At 36.9% G+C, this 20,359-nt stretch overlaps 1 protein-coding gene across 2 annotated transcripts in view; it reads left to right on the top strand.

Moving 5' to 3' along the window:
- Positions 1–20,359, top strand: part of DTNBP1 (dystrobrevin binding protein 1) — a 72,863-nt gene that overhangs the window by 27,135 nt on the left and 25,369 nt on the right. For both annotated transcript variants that reach the window (XM_035549640.2, XM_035549641.2), the window contains exon 7: positions 2,163–2,185. In XM_035549640.2, coding sequence (XP_035405533.1) covers positions 2,163–2,185 — 23 coding nt within the window. The remainder of the gene's footprint in view (positions 1–2,162; positions 2,186–20,359) is intronic.

Raw genomic sequence — 20,359 nt, 5'->3', positions numbered from 1 at the left:
TTTAAAATTTTTATTTGAATAATTTGATTTAAAAAGAACCATATTCATTGCTAATGCAGAGCATATTTTCATTTAGCATGTTTTTTAAGATATATTTTTGAACATGTCTTTTATTTAGGGTGTTATGAGAAACCACAAGACATGATTGATTTGTGTTGTCTAGAATATAAAGGATCATTAGTCTGGATCTGAGTTGCTATGAGGATACTAGGAAATGCAGATTCTTAAATTCCAAATCTTTAGTTTTACTATATGCTAATAGTAGATTTTTTTTTTCAGAGATACATAATCTAAAAAAGGGTCTGGTTGACTATTCATTTCCAGCTTTCCTAACAAATGTCTATTATGTATGTGGTTATAGTGTCAGCACCCTAATGGGTCAACCCTAAAATGGTTAGTTGGATTTTGAAAGGGACAATTCTGGGTTTTAAGATAAAAGCATTGAATAGTGCTGTCAGTTGGTTACTCTATTACCATCTTGTTTGCTAGTATATTTGAACACAATGACAGTAATTGTTTTGTGTTCCTTTTTGGAGACAAGTGGCATAAGACCTCTTGGTTTTAGGAGCAACTAGTGTAGGTTTTTCCTCTTAAATTCACAAGATGTTTCCTCAGTATGGTTTTTGTTTCAGTATGTGGAAAATATGCATTTCCTGTGATTGTTTTGTCGAGTAGTATGCCATTATTTAAACGTAAGGAATACAACTTGAGTGTTTAAGAATTTTGTATTTATATTTAAAGTACACAAGATAGGAAAAAAATATGAACATATCAACCTGCAAATCATAGGTGTTGTGAAGTAGCTTTTTTTCTCTGGTAAAAAAGGGAATTACTAGATTGAGAAATGGATGGAGGAGAAGCAGGAAGAGTAATAGATATTCACAGGAAGTTAGAATTCAGGCTTTGCTGCTGTAACTTATGTGGTAGCCTATTTCCTGGTAAAGCACACATTCTTTCAGAGATCTATGTTGGACATTTGGTGACAAAATCGGGATGTTCACTGGAAATGTGGAGGTAAATACATTCTCTCGCTGCCTTTGGAATACTTTATCCTGCCTGGAAAATAGCTTCAGGTTTAAAATAGCTTTATCTGTTGTCAATGCAAGAATAAATACTGAAGTGCATCATCTGTTAGGGAGGAGAAGGAATTATTATGGTATAGCATATGTACTGTGAAAAAGTCTATACTGTAGGTGACCCAGTAATGGCTGAAGCATATGTATTCATCTGTGGGTAGTGAGTAGAAGCATTTATCTGGAGAACTGTTAGTTCAGATATTCTGTTTTATTTTACTTAAAATCACTTTTGCATTCAGAATTTGGGATTTAACTAGGCTTATTATGTGTATGGGACTGAAGCCTACAAGGCACAGGCTGAAAAGATGTTCGTTGTGAGTATTTTTGTAAGGAAAAGGCCAGCATTCAGCCTTATTTAAGCTATTACTTAGATTCTTCTTTCGTCTCTAAATTCATGATAAATCACTACTTTGTAACAATGGCAAATAGAGCATTTTGCAATTTCCTGAAAACAAGGAAACTTATTTCTCTTACCTATATGCTTTGCATTCAAAATTGCTTCACAACTGAAAGTGGAATGTGGCCTGGTGTGAAGGAAATAAAATAGAGTTGCTGTTGATTTCTTAGCTTTCTGGTACCTGAGTAATGTGTTATCTGTCACTCTTCGTACTTTAAAATCCTCTCCTTTGAGGAATGTCCCTGTGTGCTTCTCTTGACCTTAAAGTGTGTTGTAATTGAGCAAATGAAGTTGTAAATTCTTGTCCTTTGCAGCTGCCAAAAGAATTTCGAACAGCATTGGTGAAAATGGAGCACTGATTGTTACTTACTAAGCTATACGCTGGCAAAGCTCTGCTGAGCAATAGATGTTTTAGTATCTGAAGCCTTAAGAAGTCTTGGTGATTTTTGTAACAGTGTATTTAGAAATTATGTAGATAGATATAAAAATGCAATACTCGTATAATTATGCATATTTATGAATATGTGGTAGCCTAATTTCTAAACAGGTTGATGAAGATTGATTTAGGTAAGCACACTTAATAGTATTACCCTTACAAATGTGATTCTCAAATTCTTTGCTTTTAATCTTTTAATGAGTCTTAGTTATTCTAATATTTTATTTTTTTGTATTCTGCTTTTCTCCAACAGGAAGGAACTTGAGACCTTCAAAGGTAAATCCTGTTTTTCATTTTCTGCTTGAATATTTGTAAGAATTATGGCAATTCTTGTGCTAAATTAAACTAATAAGGAGCTGTTCGAGTTCTGCATTTGATAATGTGAATGTTATTTCAAACCCAGCAGGCTTTCTTTTTCAGTTTACCTGTTCTTGCTACTGGTTTCTTTGGGAGAGTCATAATCATAGGAAGAACACAGAGGCTACTGTTGTTTTAGACAGGTTTCAGAGATTTGGCATCTAATTCAAGTCTCTCCCTTGGTCTTCAATTTTGGAAGTTAAGAGCTTAGTCGTCTTCTGTTAACTGTCATTTCTAGCATGAATGTATTTTTAACATGTGTTGCAGGCTGTTACTTGTTAGACTTTTGTCTAGCTGTTCTAGGATATTTTCACAGTATTATGTTACATCAGACAAATACATTTTTTTTGGCTCAACGTGTTGGATATAAATGATGATACATACGCATATCTGTCCTAAACAATATGCAATGGCTAGGAACCCTGACACGTATTACTGCTTTGTACTGTGATGCGTAGGTGGAACACATTACCATTTTCAGTAAATTTTAAATTCAGGCTTAGTCTACCTACTAATGTTAATGTATGATCAGCTTAAGAATTATTATAATCTTTTGCTTTGAATAAGGTGTGACTGTGGCTTTGTGACTAGTCTTTATTTATGAGAACAAAGTCAAGTACGTTGACTTATGCCAATTAATTGTCTCTTCAAATTGAAAGAAGGGCTAGAAATTTCTATCAACTTCATTCCTCTTTGCCTTTTCAGTTCATTACTATCTCATCCTTACATAATGCTAAAAAAGGAAAATAATAAAGCTAACATTAACAGACAAGCAACACAGATTATGTAAAATGTCACTTTATCTGTAGCTTACCATAACAGCTTTTTTTTTTTTCATTGATTTGACAGCTTTCAACACAGACTAGCTCAATACAAAACCAACGATAATGCTAAGCTCATTCTGTTCCGTGGCAAGGCAGCTACTTTGTAGTACCTGATGCTAGGGAGAATAGTGAATCCTGTTATTCTTGTTTGTGTTGATTAAGGGATTTAAATGAGTTTCTAGAAATCAGGAGGGTGGTTTTCAAAGTTACTTCTCTTGGATTCTCTTTTTTTTCCCCATAGAGATAATACCTTCTTGTGACGCTGTATGTTAAAATTATTTCACAAAGATGAATATTTTCATGTGAATGGAAGGTGTTAGCTGTGTACTTACCTTGAAGTGTATACCAAACTAAGTAACTGGTTCATATAGATGGATACAGATTTCCAGTACTAGTTATGAAGGCTTGTCTTGGTAGCCAAGAGGTTTTTACTTAGTACAGAGAGGAAAAAAACTGCAAACAGATTCCAAGAAAAAGGCCAAAGGCTTTGTTTGTTTCTTCACTGAAAAGTTCGAATGCAATCCATGGCTAGCACAGTCAATATCAACAGCAAAGGAGTAGGATCTCACACTGTAACAAGGAGAGGCCAGGTTAGAGGGTACTCTGGGTCTGCTGGATGTTTTCAAACCAACTGATCAAATTTATTCTACAGTACTCAAAAAAGAATTGGTGGAGGCTATGGAAGGCTGGAAAAGCACAAACGTGGTGACAAATCTTTAAAAATGGAAATGAAACGTCAGCCTAATTGCTGTATTTTTTCGTACATTGAACTAACGTTGTACGCATCAGAAAAAGAAAGAAGTAATAGCTAACGTTTTTGAAAATAGTTGTGTCAAACAAGTCTAAATTCTTCATAAGGCAGCAGCAATATGGTTTAAAATTAACAATAGGTGCCTTATTTTAACTGCGGGAACAGTTTGTACTGTCTTGTCTGACATTATCCCAGGAAACTGAGATTAAACTACTTAACAGTGTGTGCATAGCTGATTGGAAATCCATACTTGGAAGACAGAAATTTTCATGGTTTCTTAAATATTGTCTACTTTCTCAGATCTGATGCTACTCTGAATTCTTATTGTTAATGGGGGTGGTGAATTAGAACCACAGACTGGCCTCAGTCAGTCTTTTTCTGGCCTTGGGGAACTTCAGCCAAGTTTTGAGTACCACAGCATGCATTTCATCAGCAGAATAGAAGCAGGGGAGTGAGAGCTTCCTCCTCATGATGGATTCGTGATTACAGAGTGACAGATGTTTCAGTTCTGTAGCAGCTTTGCCCAGTCTAACTGGTGGCTCCTTCTTGCATGTTTCTTTTTTAAGCTGCTTCCAAGGCTCTCTAGATTTGTGCAGAAAATGATCCATCATTTGGTTTTGATTGATAAAGCAAGCTGAAAAAGCTAATTAGATGGCCCTAGAACAGCTGGCACAGGAGGAAAAGGCTGGGGAGCACGTCTAAGTTACCAGTGTAACAGTGTTATGTTACCTAACACATTTTAAGGATGAGATGAGGAACCACTGTGCAAAGCAGTCATAAGATCTTATCGTAAATATTGCATGTAATTTTGGTTTGCTTTATTCAAAAAAGGTTGGTTCCAACTGAAATAGGTTAATTAAGGAGAAGTTGTGTAGATTATTCTTTACATTTTATATTGCAAGTATAGACTACAACCTCAACCAATTCATCCTTGAATAACTGTCCAAACTGAAATGTGCTCTTGAACATTGCCCATAAAATAGCCAGCACAGGGGCCAGGAACAAAGAGCCGTTTAAAGTCAGGGCACTATGGTTTGGGGGCAGGGGAGAAGGCAGCAGTCAGTACCTTCTACAAATGGTATATTTGGACGTTTGTGCTGGGTATTAGATGAGTGGTTCTAATTATCAGAGCCCAGAGGTTCTGGAGATGCTACCCAGTATATACTATGCTCCTGTCATCTAATTGAATTTAACCTGGAGCTCAAGAGGTTTATGAGAAAGATAACATGAAGTGACGTGCTTTCATTAGTAAGGGAGTGGACACTGGACATGGATTACTTCCAGGCCCGTGGTGAAAAAAGTCAAATCAGAAAAGTTAGAAACAAGGTAGAATAGAAAATAAAAATAGCAGCACAATAAAATGTTATTTAAATAGTTGAAAAAAATACATCATGAAATTACTGAACGTAGATCAATTAAATGTCATTCTTCTGAGATTTTCTGGGTTAAAGGGAAAGGAAACATGCACTGAGGTTGGAAGAAGGCTGGAGATGTCTTTTAAACTCTTGTTCCCTTATGTCCTCAAACAAAGACAACCAATGTGAAAGCAGTTTATTTAGCTGATTGAAGTCCTGCCTTCTCAGATCCAGAGAGATCTTTTGGATCTTTTTGTTCTTTTGGTTTGGTTTGGTTTTGAGTTGGTGTATAACAGGCATCCTTGAGTAATATATATGTGCTACCTTTATACACACTTGCATCTTTCAATGCATGCACAGTTGAAAGCACTGTACATTGACTTGTGTTATAATGAAAGAAAACAGAAATGCCAGTTTTGATAACATTAACTTACTATTTGTGTAGTAGAATGCCTACATGCTAAAAAGCATTGACTTCTAGGTTAAGGATGGGAGATGTCTTACATCAAAACACATTTTGTAAATGTGTAAGTTTGTTCTATCTGAACGTGCGGAAATTAGGTATCACAAAAACATTCCTTTAATATGTATGCTAGAAGTGGTAAAGAGAGGGTTGTTTTTCTGTGTCCAAATGCACCTCTTACATTCACTGCTGCTGAGTTTTCGTGCCTTGCACAGGATAGAAAGCAAGTTTCACTGGAATTGACAAATCAAATAGTATAGTCTGAGGGTCAAAACAGCACAGGACTGAAAATTTAAATTTAGGGATGCATCCCAATAGTTCCACAACACAGAAAAAATACTGGTTGTGTATTGCCACAGGCTGTGACAAGGCAGGTTTAGCTCACAAACAGGCAGATAGGCAGCTTAACAATCTCTCCCAGGAGCTTTGTGTGGGTATAAATATGAATAGATACAGATACACAGATCTGGTATGGATGGGACCACTGTAAATTTGAGTGACCTTATAAACATTTATGAACAAAATTATTCCTTTACATAACCTAGGAAAAGAATTGTTTCAGTTTTCATTTCCTACTGTGTGTGCTAAGGTATGAAGAGGTAATCCACTGACCTATGAAGTATTTTCTTTGAGCATGCCAGCTGTCATCAAGAAGAGGCTCAGGCAAAGCTCTGTGTATATACCTGTTTGCACCATGGAAAAGTATCGACAATCCACTAATGTTCTTGGTAGTTGATGTTATTACCTTTAAGTAGCATGGAACAAGTACAAAACAATATATTAAGTTATGAATGATTTCTGTATTTGTCAGCAGAGATACTGTTTTAGAATTTGTTTCTCGCTTTGTTCACATTTGTACTACAGATTGTACTCTCTTCTGTCATGAAAAATGGATTTTGTTATTCTTCTCTTCCTTTTGCTTTAAGACTATTTTCAGGGCCAGACTTTCTCCTTTGTTGTTTCCTGTACCTGTAGTGTACAGGGTCAGGACAAACCTCTCCAGTCTGTTTTCTTTCAACTGCAGAGGTTTTCTATAAAAATGTAAGCATATCGTATTTAGTAACCTGTGATGCTGAGAAAGTGAAGGTTAGAAGCTTTCCTGCTTCTTTCTAAGAAGCATCTATGTGAATAAGGCAGGGGGTGGCTGATGTCCCAGCAGATATGGCATTGGTATATCTGAAGTGAGTATGCAATGGGACAAAATATCTCAAAGCCGGTCATGTTTCCTGTTTTTTAGTAAATTATTTTTCAGAGAGCTTTGTCAAAGCTGATGGGTTTATGGATGAAAACACTGGGTATGGCACATGAAGTAGCCTGCCAGTTTCTTCCTAGTACGCATCAATTCCAGTGTTCAGAGAACCACTTTCAGGAGTTGGATTATACTCTGTGCTGCCCTGTTCTGGTTGCTTAAACAAATGGATCTTGGCAATTTCTTGAAATATAGAATTTATTTTAGACTATATCTGTGTGTATATTTGTTCTTAGACTTTGATGCATTTTACTCTTTGATGGTTTTGAAAGGGAAGAGCATATAATTTTCATTCTTACAGCTGAGAAACTAAAAATTATATAGCAAACGTGTTTTTTTTTTGTAATTCTTGAACTATAGTGCAGTTATGACTGCACTGAGATTTGAAATCATTCCACTGTCCTTTTAGAGACATGGTACAATTTATGTGTGTTGTTTTTTTTTTTTTGTTTGCTTGTTCTAAAGTTAACATCGCTTTTCTCTTAGTGCAGCCATGACTGTATAGTAAATGTTTACAGAACACTGTAAACCTCTTTAAAAGATGGATGAGTGGAGCAGAGCGATGAGATAGATACTGGGGGAAAAAAAAAAAGATAAAAGTAGTCTAAATTACACAATGGTAATAACTTACGTTACTGAGTTTACTTCAGACTTCATCCAATGATAGATTTAAAAATTGCTTCTGAAAGTCTCTATTAAATAAAAACAAACAAAAGGTATAGGATGAAATGTTTTGAGTTATGTTTCTGGAAAGAAAAGTAAGCAATAGAGGCCATTTAGAAATCAGTAGTGCAGCACTTTTTGACAATGAAAAGTGTCAGAAACTTTGTAAGGGCAGATAGGCATGCAGCTTTGGCTACTGAATCATGGATATTTCTAAGCTTTAACAGGATTAGTTTCATTCAAGCTTAGGGAAGCTGGTCATATGATCATTTTCAGCACTTCTGTTTACAGTACAAAAAAATATGTTTCCAGCTCTGTGCATCAGAGATCACTCCCAAATAGGCCCTGATAATTTTTTTAAAGTTTTGTCAAAATACTCTTTCTGAGAAAGAGGATGGGGAAGAAAAGATGTATTTTTTTTCTTGCTTTTCTCTTCTAGGTTATGTCATTGGGTCACATATGAAATATGGATGTTTTGTCATGCTTCTTCATAATCTAAGATGCTTCTGTTAAATTTGCATTTTTCCAGTCCTCTTTTTTCGGGCAGGGGAGAGGGAAAGTACTCATCTCAACAGATAATTGTGTCAAATTCATTTTTCTTCTTGTTTGGGGATCTTCCTTATCACACTGGCCTCTGATGGCTATCAAAATCAACAATGTTTTCCTAACCTTCATATAGTCTTGCAGATGCAATGTATTTTGGGGTTTTTCATTTCAGTTACTTCATTGAATAGGGGAGGAAGGGTATCTTGGTTGTTTGGGTGCTGCTTCTAAAACAGGCCGCAAGAGATAGGCAATGCTTCTGCTACTAGTACTTCCTGAGTGTTTCCTGATTGTTTTAGACTTTATTTAGGTGACCATGGTCAAAAATACCAATACTTAAGACTTGTATCACAGATGTAAGAGGGGACAACTCTTATTTTGGCATACCAGAAAACATTTGGAAAACAATTGCTTAATTCTATTGTCATAAAGCTAATTTGGAGTTAAAATTTTCAAACATATTCAGGTTTCAGGTTTTTTTTCATTATTTTGCTGTGAGCTGAAAATGGATGTTACCAGCTTCTTTCCCATCCCATCAAGCCTTGTGACTTTGGATGTTCTGTATTGTGTGTTGTAAGAATTGATCAGGACTCCCATATATAATAACTGTTCTCTTGAGAATTGAATGATATGAGACGCGGTCTCTTCTAGACAAACCTTGAGTGAAAGACAAATGAGTTTAACTACTTAAGTCTTCCATTATGCTGTAATAGGATAAGACAGATGGAAAATAAAACCAAATGATAAAGCGTCCTTATAGCTACCTTGCATTTGATTTTCCTGTTTGTATTTTCATTTTTCAGACTCTCTCTGTGTTTTCAGACTCTCATATCTGTTTAATTCTCAGGACACTTTTTAAAACTGTCAGAGATCTAGCTACTTGTAAGTTCTGTCCACTTTTTTTCCGTCTTTGATATAGCTATGGACAAGGCTTTGAAAAAAAAAGAAAGAAGGAAAGAAAGAAGGGGGAAAAATAGAGAAAGGGAGATTTACTCTTGATCTTTCACTGTTTTTCATCCTGTGTTATAGATACTTGAATCTCCTTCAGCGGGGCAGACACCACCACCAGCGGCGATGTAAAAGCTTTGCAAATGTCTGTCTCCCTAGCGCACAAGTAGATGGTCCTGAGTTGCAAGCATCCAATTCCATCTGGCTGAGTTATCAGACTTTATGGTACAATTTTAAAACTTGTTCCATATATGAATACATACCCAATAACAGCAAAAGTCTTAAATTTGCTGTCTTGGTAGAGACTGCATGTGTGCAAGCAAGTGATTGCTTGTCTCTGCTGTCCTCCTGTTGTGGTTTAACACAGTAGGCAGCTAAGCCCCACACAGCCCCCATTGGGATGGGGAAGAGAATCAGAAGGGTAAAAGCAATAAAAATTTGTGTGAGGTAAGGACAGTTCAATAGGTAAAGCAAAAGTTGTGCATGTGGGCAAAGCAAAACGATGGGAAGTAGTGAATGAATTCCTTGGAGGGCAGATGCTCAGCCAGTTCCAGGAGAGCAAGGCTTCATCATGTGTAACGGCTACTTGGGACGGCTACATGCACCATACCTCCAGATGTCCCCCAGCATTTATTGTTGAGAATGATGCTAAGTGGTATGGAATATCTTTTTGGTCCTCTGGGGTCAGCTGGCCTGGCTCAGTCCTCTCCCAGGTTATGCGCTCCTTGCTGGCAGGGTGGAGTGGCAGAAAAGGCCTTGATGCTGTGTAAGCACTGCCCTGCAACAGCTGAGGCACTGCTACGTCGTGAACACTGCTTTCATCACAAACATGCAGCGTTGCACCATGCAAGCTGCTCTGATGGAAACTAACTCTGCCCCAGCCAAAACCAGCAAACCCCCTGAATATGACTTTTTTTGGGAATTGACAACACCATTGTATTGAATAGTAGGTGTAGCTGAAATTTAATTAGCTGCCTTTGACAAGCGAACAAAATGTTTGCTAGATTAAATAATGTGGCTGGGGTGAAGCAAACTACAATGGATAGTATCTTAAGTATACGTTTATTTTGCAGATGACTACAAATGTATTTGTTACCTAATAGGTTAAAGTCTAAAAATGTCAGGTCTTAGGGACAGACAATATTTTCTATGCCAGGAATAGTCTACATTTCAATGGAAAAAAATCTTGAAGTCTACTTAAGCCGTAGGAAAAAATGTCTACATTTTGAGCTTGAATCACTACATCAGGACGTTATTTCCCATTATGAATTGGTGAAAGGGGGGCTACGCGGTCAGCTGGATATCAGACTGAAAATTATTTACCCTTCTCCCATTTTTGTTAAGTTTTCAACTAGTGAGGGAAAAATAGGGCTTCCTTAATAGCGGCAATACAGGCTTGGGTGGACCTTAGTCAATCATGAAATGGTAGCCACTTCCAAATTTGTTACGTACATCACAGATTGGTCTGAATGTTCAAAGCTGTAAATAGAGAACAATTTATAAAGGAAATCTAATGTTTAGAAAAGGATGCTGTACAGATAACAGGTTATGTATGAACAAACTAGATCGTTACCCATCCTTGGAGCAAATACTGTGTGTTCTTGCAACTCAGCTGATCAAAGATAGCTCTTGTTCTGGTTACTTATTCCACTCCAAACCATTTCTGGTTTAATGCTTTATTTTTTTTTATTTTTTTTTTTACTTCTTGCTTGTTGTGTGTTTAGGCCATAATGCAACTTTGAGCACTACAGGTGTGATGCTGCTGTTTGTTTGTTTGTGATCTATTTGCTTAGATTTCAGGATTTTATTTTATGTGATGGCTGTCACCTGAAAGTAGTATTCAGACAATGAGTTAATATAATCCAGAGAATGCTAGTGTTCCAGATATCTCAGAAACCTTGTCTTTGTCAGTTTTTTTAATCCTAATTATGACTGGGGCAAAGGGGAGGGGAAGGACACTTTTTTATTTTCTTCATAATTCTGCTTCATCTGCATGTATTTTTAGAGAATCTTGTGGTTTTTTTTATGTGACACTTAATACTCTTTCATCCTGTCTTATGTTGCTTTGTATTTTGAGGGAGTAAGTTTATTCTTTCAATATATTTTTTTTTAATTTCAATATGTTTGCGTGGCTTTCATTTTTTTCTTGAATTTTACTCTCTCTGCATTCTAGTGTTACACTAAGTCAAAAGCTCTTTCAGAGGTCAGACACATCACAACAATTTTGACATCACTGCAGCTAAAAATATGAGGGCTCTTGGATGTGCACGTACACCTCCTGTTGGCTTCAGCAGAATTTGGCCCTGTGTTGGAGTCAGCCTTTGCTGAATCCTGTTTTTTGTATGGAGTGGAGGAGGCCAATATAGCAACAAAGATTTTCTGTGGCTATTGCCAGGATGAATAGCTAGCCATTTAGATGATAGGAATAAATTTCATGGGAACACAAGTTCTATCATACTTAGTTTATGTGGAAAATAAAACGTTTAAGAGTGTGATATTTTAATTGTCTATAATGCTTAAGTGATTGATGTGGAGGAAAAAATAGAAGCCTATTATGTCTGCTGTGCTAACTGGAATTCATTCTTTAATTACTGAAGTACAGACTGAAGGCAGGATTATCTTGTGGTTATGTTTTTCTTTTTAATCTTTCCCATGAATATTTTTGGTGTTATTTTCACCAGAGAAATAAAACCTGAGTTTTGTAGGCCTGTACGCTCTTGGTAATTTTTCCCCTAATGCTGAGGATTTGAGCAGTATATGTTATATAATTTCCTTCTGCCCGTACTCTATTTTGAAAATTGTCATCAGAAGCTGTCTAAAATGTGATAGTTTTAAAGAAGAGTGAAAGGAATCGTTATGGCTATCATAGTTTTGAGCAGCACTGAGTATCTTCCTAAATGGAAGAGGTAATGCAGGCCAAATTCTGAGCTGTGCCTTACAATTTTTGAAGCAGAATTACACTGTTGTGTAACAGTAGCATCGCTGTAACCACAGATTCACAGTAATGTGCTGTTTCTATATGCATTTTTTAACTGCATAAATATTATCTGAATTTTTAATGAACATGTAGTCTGGTTATGAGATACAAAAATGCAATTTTCAGAAGGTAAGATTGCCCCTAATGTATTAAAAAAATACATTCGAGGTTTTTAATATTTTATATGTGAAGTAAGAATAGTACGTAAGCTGGTTTATAGGGTATCTGAGCTAAGCCATGCTAAGGAAAAATACTTTGAGGGGAGATCCACATGAACATTGCCTAATAAAAAAAAAAAAATCAGAACCCCTCTGTACCTTTTTCTCATTTCTAAATCATTTGGAAATGATTCCAGCTCTCTGTCAAATGAGAACATGCTGTAACTGCATGTCACAGGCTTATAACCCCCTGCAAAGCTTTCTCCCTTTCCACCACCCCTTTATTTAGCCGCATGTGGTATCTTCCCAAATACATGCATGCATTCTGGTGTACCACAGCTGCTGATAGCTCACGTTCAGGTTCTGGAAAGGCAGGGAGCTGGAGCATCAATGTGCATGCATCTGTGTACGAGTGACCCATTGAAGACTGGCAGTCGCGGTGTTACTGCTTTGAAGAAGCAGGCTCCGAGCATCGCTCTTTGTTCTACATCAGTGAAGATGCACATCAGGGGAGCTGCTTGGTAACTGGAGGGTTCACTTGACCGGTGCTGTGCTTCTGTTTACTTGCTTATTTCTTACTGCCATGTCATCTCCGGGAGCCACTGACAATACTCAGAAGAATTCACGTAGGTGGAACTTTATTATCTTTATTATTCGCCAGGCTCATTTGCCAAGCTAATGGAAAATGGCAAATGAAATGAATGTTAGCTTAATTAATCTCTTCAGTCACCACCATTGCCTGATTTGTAAAGGGTGTGCTATAAACGAGAGGTTAAATATCAACTTGATTTAGCAAATTTAAGGGAAATAGTGACTGCATGTCTGTTTGGTCAGAGGTTATATATATTGCTTTGCTGTCTTGTTTTGCATTATTGTCAAAGTAATATTAATCTGATTGAGTCAGTTTAAATAGGAACTAGTGAAAGAATACAAAGGCAATGATACCTTCTTAGCTAAAATTCAAGCAGACTTTTGTCTAAGGGTGGGGTGATGTTGGAGAGGGGGGGGAGAATTATTATCTGAAGGTAAAAGCTGAATATTAAGAATTTGAGCAGTGCATTCATTAGGGTAGGTGCAGTCATGCTGTTTTTTGCTTTCCTTCAGATAAATAAAATAATAAATGGTAAAAACAGTTTTAAATGAAGCAATTACTGTTATTTACATTAATGATCAGGCTGGGTCACATGCAGCAACATTCGTGATAATGTCATTAATATTTTTATGATGCTAATTGGTAACTAAGTTGATGTTTAGAACTGTGCATTAATTAAAATCAAAACGAGAAGTTGATTTCTTCTCTAATTCTGTTTTTTCTATTCTTTTATATAACCAATGAATTAGTTTTTTCTGTTGCCATTCATGTGGATTTTTTTTTTCAGTCCAGGACCAATGAATGACAGTAAATCGAGCTATTGTACTATTTTAATAACCTGTTGGAACATGCCTTTGTCAAGGCTCTACCTATGAGTTGTAATTTTGACTGCTAAATTTGTTGTTAAATAATGTGTAGTAAAGTTGAATATTTTGTATTAAATGATTCATCTGGTATGGGAGAACTCTTTGAAGTTGTATTCATTAGAAATACTTGATGTATCAAAATAGTTGCTTTCTGTAAATTTAGATGGAACAGTTGACTTTACTTAAAGGTGGCAAAATTTACTCTCAGTTATGCTAAATGTGGTGTGACCACTGTACAGTCAAAATTGTCAGTTTAGCAAGCAATATATATAGTACTGGTATAACCCATTTTGTATCCTTAACTACTTTGTACATATTGACTGAAGTTGTATCTTCTTTTTTTTCCTTTTTTTTTTTTTTTCTGACTGTTGTTTCCTCAAATTGAAATGGAAGTATGATGAATTGTTGGGGGAGAATTGGGGGAGTTGAATCTTTCTGTTTTCCCTTATTTGCCATAATATGCTGAACACAAGAACAGCTATTTTGTGGTGGGGTGGGGCAGGCCTGAAATGTTGTTACTGTACAGATTAGAATACACAATTGCAGAATATTCCTGAAACGTGAGCGGTAGCAATATCACTCCTCCAACCACTGCCAGGAAGAGGCAGCAGTAAGTAGAAGCTTTAGTATCAGCATTAATTCTGGAAGGGTTAGCACCTCTGTGGTAACCAGGTTTATTCTCATGGGCTTTTCAACATTTGATTCTTTACTTTCTTCTCGGTGACAGAAAAAAAAAAGTAATGCAAAAAGAAAGATGGCCTATTATATTTTCATGATAACCTGTTTGTTCACAATCTTTGTAGGCTGAGGTGACTGAGAAATTAGGAAATAACTCGCCTACATGCTCTTAAAAAGACTGCATCTCTCTACCAAGACCAGATGTAATACTTTTGGGGTAACACCACATGCTCTATGTTCATGTGGCCTATGAATGCATCTTGCTGCAAAGGAATTTTTGAACAGCTTCATAGTGACGATATTTTTTCTTTTGGCATGCTTGTTCTATGTTATTACATGTTAGATACATAAATGTAAGTGCAGACACTTCATCAATTTGATTTGTAGCTAGCTGTATAGTAACCGATTTCATGTTTTTTTAATATTTCTCCACATTACACCATTTCTTTCCATAGTAGTGCTGTAAATGTGATACTGTTCTGGTCCTTACAGTGTTCTGAATTAGTAGAATTGTTTTAAAAGCTGCAGTGGAAATAATTTATGCCTTCTGTATAGCACATCCTTAGATAAATCCCAACCCCACCTACCACCGCAGTCTGGTATTCCACTGCTAGTTATGATTGATTTTTAATCGTGCAGCTCAGAAGGGCAGGTGGCTGAGGAGTGTGTGTGGACATGTAAGAATTCTGAAGGTTTCTTTGCTCCTGAGCACTAAACGTGGCAAGAATGGGGATATTCTGGTAAACAGCTCTGCCCGTTTTATTTACAAGTATTTATTTGTGAGTGTTACGTGCACCATGTTAAATTGTATCAAGGCATTAGAGCTGAAACTGTGCAAACAATTCTTGAATACTGCAGGTAGTGTGGCATCCTTTTTATAATGTATTTGTTTTTCCTGAACAGGTGAAACGCTATTCTTTATAAAATGTTTTTGAATAATTAAAACGATGAAGTACTTAGTGAGGCATTTAAAAAGTCAGTGAAACATTTTTGTAAGCATGTAATATTTCTAAATCACGTATTTTTAATAGAGTGTGTAAGCTAAGGCTGAAGGAGGTTAAGAGGCAGTTTTGACTGACTGAACTCATTGTTTCATTTTTAATCACTAGGGTTACTCTGCAGATTAAGAGGAAATGAAAATCTTGTGGAGATGTCACTCAGCCCTTTTTCCTTTTATGTAGAAGCCAGCTAATGCTATTTTGACATTGCATCAATGAGACTTGATCAAAATGTAGCTGGCTGTGTCTCATTTTAAATCAAACAGAAACGGTGCCATTTACATGAATACATTTTGGGCATAATTAGATGATTATATAATCATTCCAGACCTAGCACACCAATGTTTCCGTTGGCTCAAGAGGCTTTTAACTTGGGTCATAATCATACTGGAAATCCTCATAGATTTCTCTCTTCTCTGTTTTTCCAACATTAAAGCGAAAAACCCACACTTCACTGAGAAGACAGCTAAAAATACATCGGGTGGTTTTCACAGCGTGTCTTGTGCTTTTACATGGGTAGAAAATGGAACTGGGGGCACTTGATAAGCTTAGGTTTTGTAGCCCACTAGTGATGTGCAAATCACAGTTTTGCAGACCTGACTGTCTTACGCCTTAATCACAGGTGCAATGTAATGCTTTTTTGTTTCTTTAAAGTCTGTTTAACCATACGGTGGAGTTACAAGGGTGGGCTTTTTTGCCTTTGTTGACTGTGCCTTCAGTTTCTTGTGCAGCACTGAGCATTGCTTCTTGAGCTTGCTGGAAAGAAGGGTCCTCAGGAAGTGCTTGCAGCTTCAGCTGTCTCCAGAAATCTGTGTGACTGGAGGAAGTCTCACCATGTTAAGGATTTGGATGACATATATATTTTCCCTTTTTGCCTTTTGGTACATATTTAGAGGGTTGTGCTGCCAGTCAGTTAGTATCTGGTTCTCAGCATACCCAAATTTGTTTTGGATGCAAAGCTGTAGAAAAGCTGACAGAATAGAAAGCCAAGTCCTTGACTTCCAGCATATTTGGGGAACCATAAATGGTATGAAAGCTTCCATTAGTCACAGAATGGGAGGAAGGCTGGCAGAGGTACTTCTCTGTCTCTTTCTCTCTCCATAGAGTTCAGTATGCCTAAGAAACCTTCCTACCACTGAAGATTTCTCCTGCATATTGGTGATTATTCAGTCTAGTTCCTTTAAAATTCATGGAGTAAAGATGATTTTGGTATGCAGAAGAATTGTGGACTATATCTACAATAAAGGAGGAAACAGAAAAGCTTTTATCTAACAAAGACCAAAAAATGATATATCTTAAGTCGTATTTCATAGAAATTTGGAAACTTTGAGGATTTCCAAGACAAAAAATATCCAGTGATTATAGAAGGAAGGATGTAAAATGCAGACTATGTATAAAGATATTTTTAATGCATTATTAAAAAAGCAATGAATGAATTTCAGAAAAGCCAGTATTTTGACTAGATAGTGCTATTTACAGACCTTCAAAGTTAAAGATTTGGAGGTTAAGTTTTGAGAATAGGTGACACTCTCAGAGGTAAGGATAGGTGACTAACAGCAGTAAAACATGCAGAAAGTAAAAATTATCCACTATTCTTCTGATGATTACTATATTAAGAAGAGAAGCAATAAGAATTGTCATGCTAAGCTTGCTTGATGTCATTGTTTAAAAAAAAAAAAAAAAGCAACTTGGAGTGCTTTATTGCTGATGACCTGCAGGGCTTGTAACGTGATAGAGAAATTGGCAAAGAAATAGTTACACTGGGAGAGAGATTCTGCTTTGGCTATTTATGTTTGACCAGTCTTTAAACTGTTGTGGTAAACAGGGAGATTGGTGTGGGAAAGACGATGGCGAGAATACTGAAAAGGGACATACTGGGATACAGTGTGGGCTTTAGCAGATCTTTAAGTCAGTCTGGGGACTAATCTGATTTAGTATTAGTGATACAGGCAGAAATACCGGAAAGATATGGATAATACCTGTTTATGACCGGTTGGGTATATTTCCAGTGCAGAAAAGATTGCCAATAAATTTCAAGAATTTGAAGTTGGGAGTAGCAGAAGAGGATTAAAATGCAGTAGCCCTTTTTCTTCTTCGGTAGAATCTGAGCTTGCCATGGATCCTTGCATTCCTCCCACCACAATATTCTTAGTTTTGTCCCCACAGTACCCTTGTTTTCTTCCACTGTTCCCAAATCCCCTTTCACACTCCCCAGAATATCTTCAAGTTTTCTTCTTTTGTCCTGCTGTCTGGGAAATGATCAGTGTATGAAGCAACTGTGTCTGGAGTTAAGGGCACGGAGGTTGCTACCTGGGAACAACCTGTCACTTTCCACATATGCCCATGGAATAGGTATGGTTGTCTCTGTGCCTTTTCCTGGTATGACATCACTAGCAGAAGGAGAAAACTTTCTTCCTAGCTGGCAGTTTTGACAGAATTTGTAGGAATTCAGCATCTTCCAGCCTTCCATCTCCATTCCAAATGTGGTTGAAAATGGCTGTCAGTGGGAAGGGTTGAATAGACGAACAGCAAAATGCAACAGCAGTAAGCCTAAGATATTCCTAAAGAAAATTCCTAAGAAAACCGTGCTAGATGCATAGATTTTGTCCTCTGGTAGTTAATAGCAAGCCAAAAAGTTCTACAAGTTGACAGGTATTGAGTGAAAATGATTTAGGAGGAAAACCATCTCCGTGATAAAGTCACATTTGATGAATGAGCTACTGAGATTAATTTGGCTGTGAACAGGGTAAATAACACCCTGGGATGGATCAATCATGAGCTCTCCAGTGGACAGCTGCAAATGAAAGGAGGTGCTAGAGAAACAACTGTGTTATGAGAGGAGAGCTTACTGCACGTGATACCCGGCGAGCCTGGCCTGCTTAAGGGATGGTGGTGGGGAGAGACTTCCATCTGTAAACACGTTAAAGGAATAAACATCAAGCAAAAGGGGAAAAAACCCTGACAGGTCAGCATGGGTTATGGTGGAGTGTTTCATGTTTTGTTTCGTCTTTTAGTAATCAGTGTGCCCGCAGCTAATTGTTAATTGTGTTAAACTGTTCTAGTATTAACTCAGCAAAGAGGCTTTCTTAAATCCTATAAGCACTGAGAATGCCGTCTGCCTATGTTGTGATACTGTTCATGTTTTTATTCTAGTGTCAGTTGTTTTCTTACTTAGTCTACTCATCAAATTACATGGAAGGAGCAACATACGAGTATTTGACACACTATACTGAAAACCTGGGCAAAAAAGTTTCCTTTGTAAGCAGTTGTTTTAGTGAATTTATTAGAAACTGCCGCTCTTCTGTCTACAGAGGGTGAGAACTAGAACTAGTAGCTCTTATATAAATTTAGTCATTGATAACTAACCTGAAACTTTGTTATATAAAGGTCAATTTTGCCATATTTCCTTAATTAATATCCTTACCCATTAGTTAGCTGCTGTTTTGAATCTAATATGTCAAGTGACAGCTGTCAAAGGCTACTGTAAAGAATTCATTATAAAGCTACAAGAGTGTGTGTAACCATTAGCCTTGCTCAAAAGGAAAAGACTGAGAAAAATGAGGGAATTATTTTTATTTTTTATTTTATCATTGCCAGAAGACCTAACCACACTCCAAGTCCCAAACCCAACTTGGATTCCTTCAGAGATCTTGCTTTTAATTGTTCTGGCCTCTAACTTGGTCTGGTCATTTCTGTGATGGACGTGCCTCATAATATTAGGAGCATACAGGATTAGGGATGAGATAATAAAAATGATTTTTTTCATTTCTGTGTTGAAAAAAAATAAAACTCAATTTTTTAAGTGTCTCCATTTGCTAGCAATGCCTCTTGGATATGGACAAAAATATACTGGTTCACCATCAGTTTGCAATGCTGTGTAGAATGTGGTATTTTCTCAGTTTTATGTTTTATTAAGCCCTGTGGAAAGTGTTAAGTAACTTATGTAAACATGAAGTTGATGTACAATGTAGTACTGTTTTTAGAAATCCCATCCTTTCTTTTTTAAGTACAAGTTGCTGACTTCTTTGTGCACTTGTATACAGAACATTATTGGACATCAGTGTGATCTCTTGTGTCATGACCTAAAAAGAGAATTTAAAAAGCAGTATGCCCTTCATTCCTGAGCCTTGGGCAATTGCCAGAACTTTGTATTAAAGCCCACAAGCAATGGTACTAGAAGAGTTTTTGCCTTAAAAGATAGGTGGAGTTATATGTGGATCACCGATCTAGCATCTCTAGCGGGATGGAGACAGATTTGCTCTGACAATATAATGCGCTTTGCGAGCTTCTATTTTAAGAATTCTTTGCACTGTGACTTCTTGAAGACTGTATTGGACAAGTATTTTGTTTCGCTCAAGGATCTTGCACTTCAAGAGGCCCCAGTATGTTCATACTGACATTGTTAAAATCTCCAAGTCAGAAAGTTCATATACCTAGAGAAATATTTTTCTTGACTACTTCTTAATGTATCTCTTTTATGTTTTATAGTTCAGCTACTTCATATTGTTCTTTTGTACGGTCACCTCTCGGCTAGGTGCAATCCAGTCTGCAAACCAACTGAGAAATGATGCGCTGCAGGACTTCCTCTTAGATCTCCTTACAAAAATCTTGGAATGATTTGAAAATCTGAGTTCCGCTTTCATCTGCAGGCTGAGTGCAGCACGAGCAGTGAAAGTGCAAATGGCCTTTCTGTGCGCTGTCTTACGGATAAGCCTCAGCTCTGACCACCAGGTCTCTTCTTGAATGAGAAAGTAGTCCAGTTTCTGGGCTCTGGCAGTTGTGTTCTTTTTTCCTTTTTTTTTTAATTTTAATTTTTATTTTTATTTTTTTTCTTTTCTCTCGTCTAGCATTGAAACAAAGATATCAATTGTAATGACTTGAGCAAGCTGAGTAATATGTATTTTGGGAGACAGAAGGAGTGGTATTAGTTTGCTGAATCAGTTTATATAACCACGGTCACTCGGTGGACATGCATTATGCTTCCAGTACGGCTGATTTGACTATCTGACTGCTGCCTGTCTCTCAAAT

The sequence above is a fragment of the Cygnus atratus genome, chromosome 2 (genome assembly GCF_013377495.2).
Source record: "Cygnus atratus isolate AKBS03 ecotype Queensland, Australia chromosome 2, CAtr_DNAZoo_HiC_assembly, whole genome shotgun sequence".
NCBI classification, from domain to species: domain Eukaryota; kingdom Metazoa; phylum Chordata; class Aves; order Anseriformes; family Anatidae; genus Cygnus; species Cygnus atratus.
The sequence above is the reverse complement of the archived record's forward strand: the minus strand, read 5'-3'. Positions and strand labels throughout refer to the sequence as shown.